General features: G+C 51.9%; 1 protein-coding gene across 1 annotated transcript; it reads left to right on the top strand.

Annotated features, from left to right (window-relative positions):
* Nucleotides 1-942: 942 nt before the first annotated feature.
* LOC123099198 (peter Pan-like protein) lies at nt 943-1,876 on the top strand. Its single transcript, XM_044521372.1, has one exon. The coding sequence runs from the start codon at nt 961-963 to the stop codon at nt 1,612-1,614; it is 654 nt and encodes a 217-aa protein (XP_044377307.1). The 5' UTR covers nt 943-960; the 3' UTR covers nt 1,615-1,876.
* Nucleotides 1,877-2,307: the final 431 nt, after the last annotated feature.

The following is a 2,307-nucleotide window of genomic DNA, read 5'->3' as shown; positions in this document are numbered from 1 at the left end:
CTGACTCCGGTGGCTCTTTCGCGGCATGCGGCGGAGAAGAGAAGAGGGTCCGCATCTGCAGGTTGCGCCGCCCGTGACGCCCCGGTGCTGCGTGGAACCTTCCGGAATCGGCGGAAAAAAGCATCTATCCTAGCTGCGGGTGGTTCGTACTTACCGCGACGGCCGGGTTGGTGACTCCGATCATCTTTCTTTCGCCGCCGACGACCGCAGCCTCTCTGCCTTTTTTTCCTCCAGAAAAAGCAACGCCGCAGCTACAGCTCGCTGCCACTGACTGAACGAGCCCGGAAAGCCGACGTGGTTCATTCACCGTCGTCCAAACAGTTCGGTGCGGTCGAGCCATCCATGATTGCGCGAGGCAACCTGCGTGCGTGTTCGCTGCCGCTCGCTATATTTTAGTCGCCGCACGCGGGAGGCGGCAGCGAGCGGCTTCGGTATAGTCAGCGCTACGTCCAAACAAATCCATTTCACGCACGCCTTCTGCCTCCTACAATGAGCTTTGGGGGTGCAAGAAGCCAAGTGCGTTCCCACCTCGACCTAGGGAAGCTAGGCATGTGTACTGCTGTTTTTGCATCGTCGGCGTATATATGGGTATGAATTAGGTTATCCAAGTTGTTTTGTTTTCTTGCGCTGAATTAGGTTATCCAACTACTAAAACAAGGAAAATTAGGTTATCAGTACAGGAAAGGGTCGTGCAAAGAGATCACGTGAGCTGACGTGTGTCATTGGGACGGAAATCCTGGTATCTTGGCTCTGCCTAGTATAGGTTTTTTGTTTTGTTTTTAGAGAGGGAATGCTCGGACGGATGGCAATGCTTTTTCTTCGAGTCATCCTTCGGGCTTTGTGTTGACGTATAATGTGTTGGCTAGTCTCTTCCATCAGATCGGTCTTTTGGTTGCATTGGTTAGAGCATGCACTTCTACATGGTATCAAAGCAACTGCTTTGCTGCCCAAAACCTAACCATGGCGCGAGTCCGCAGCAATGGGCGGCGTGGCGGCGGCAGTGGAGGTGGAGGCGGCCGCGGCGGCAAGGGCAAAGGAAAAGGAAAAGGCCCGGGCAAATGGAAGATGCCGTTGTCGGTGGCGCGGAAGCAGCAGGCGGTGCTGGCGAACGTGGACCAGGTCACTGGCGAGAGGATCCCCAAGAGCTTCGTCTTCTCGCGCGGCAAGCTCCCCTCCACGCTTCGTCACCTCCAGCAGGACCTCCGCAAGCTCATGCTCCCCTACACCGCCCTCAAGCTCAAGGAGAAGAAGAGGAACAACCTCAAGGACTTCGTCTACGTTGCCAGCCCATTGGGTGTTACGCATTTCTTGATCCTCTCGAACCCAAAGAGCTTGCCGCACTTGCGCTTAGCCAAGTCACCGCAGGGCCCAACCTACACTTGTCAGATTTTAGAATACGCTCTTGCGGCTGGCATCGCAAACTCCCAAAAGCGGCCAAGGTGTCCTGCAGAGATATTCAAAAACTCGCCTCTGGTCGTGCTCAGTGGTTTCAATGGCCTGGGTGAGCCTTTCAAGAGTTTTGTTACCTTCTTTAGGCATTTGGTCCCTGTTGTTGATACAGATACTGTTAAGTTATCAACCTGTCAAAGATTATTATTGCTACAGTATGACTAAGAGACGGAGGCTATCGATTTCCGGCATTACTCCATCAAGCTACAGCCTGTTGGGGTCAGCCGCAAGATTAGAAAACTCATGCAGAACAATCAAGTGCCAGACCTAAGGGATCTTAAAGATGTTAGTGATTATGTGACAAAAGCTGGATATGGATCAGAAAGTGAACCAGACGATGAAGCAGCGACTGTAAGTCTAGCAAGTGATATAGACAAATTGAACAGAGCATCCCAAAAAAGTGCCGTCAGACTACATGGTATCGGAGCCAAGAGGTCTTGAGTTCAAGACCCGGCTGGCGCAATTAAATTGCAGCCCACTTTCGGTCCACGTTTAGGCCTGAGGGAGCCACACGTGAGGGGGAGTGTTGACGTATAATGTGTTGCCTAGTTTCTTCCATCAGATCGGTCTTTTGGTTGCATTGGCTAGAGCATGCACTTCTACACTTTGATCCTCCTCAACTTCTTCTATCGGGACGGATTAGATGGAGCTCCACGTGTTGATTCCTGTCAGTTCTTTGAGGCGGCGAGATTAGGGTTTCTCGTTATCACGATATTTGATGTGATTTTTTTTGGATCAATTCGAAGGTTCAACAACGATGACTGCAACTCCAGGGCGCTGATCTTTGGACCGCGTGCACGAAGACTTCCCGGTTATCATCGACAAGAGTTAGGGTGACTTCGGTATAGGAGCGGTGAC

Source organism: Triticum aestivum, chromosome 1B (genome assembly GCF_018294505.1).
Source record: "Triticum aestivum cultivar Chinese Spring chromosome 1B, IWGSC CS RefSeq v2.1, whole genome shotgun sequence".
NCBI classification, from domain to species: Eukaryota; Viridiplantae; Streptophyta; class Magnoliopsida; order Poales; family Poaceae; genus Triticum; species Triticum aestivum.
This window is presented reverse-complemented; position numbering and strand designations above follow the sequence as displayed.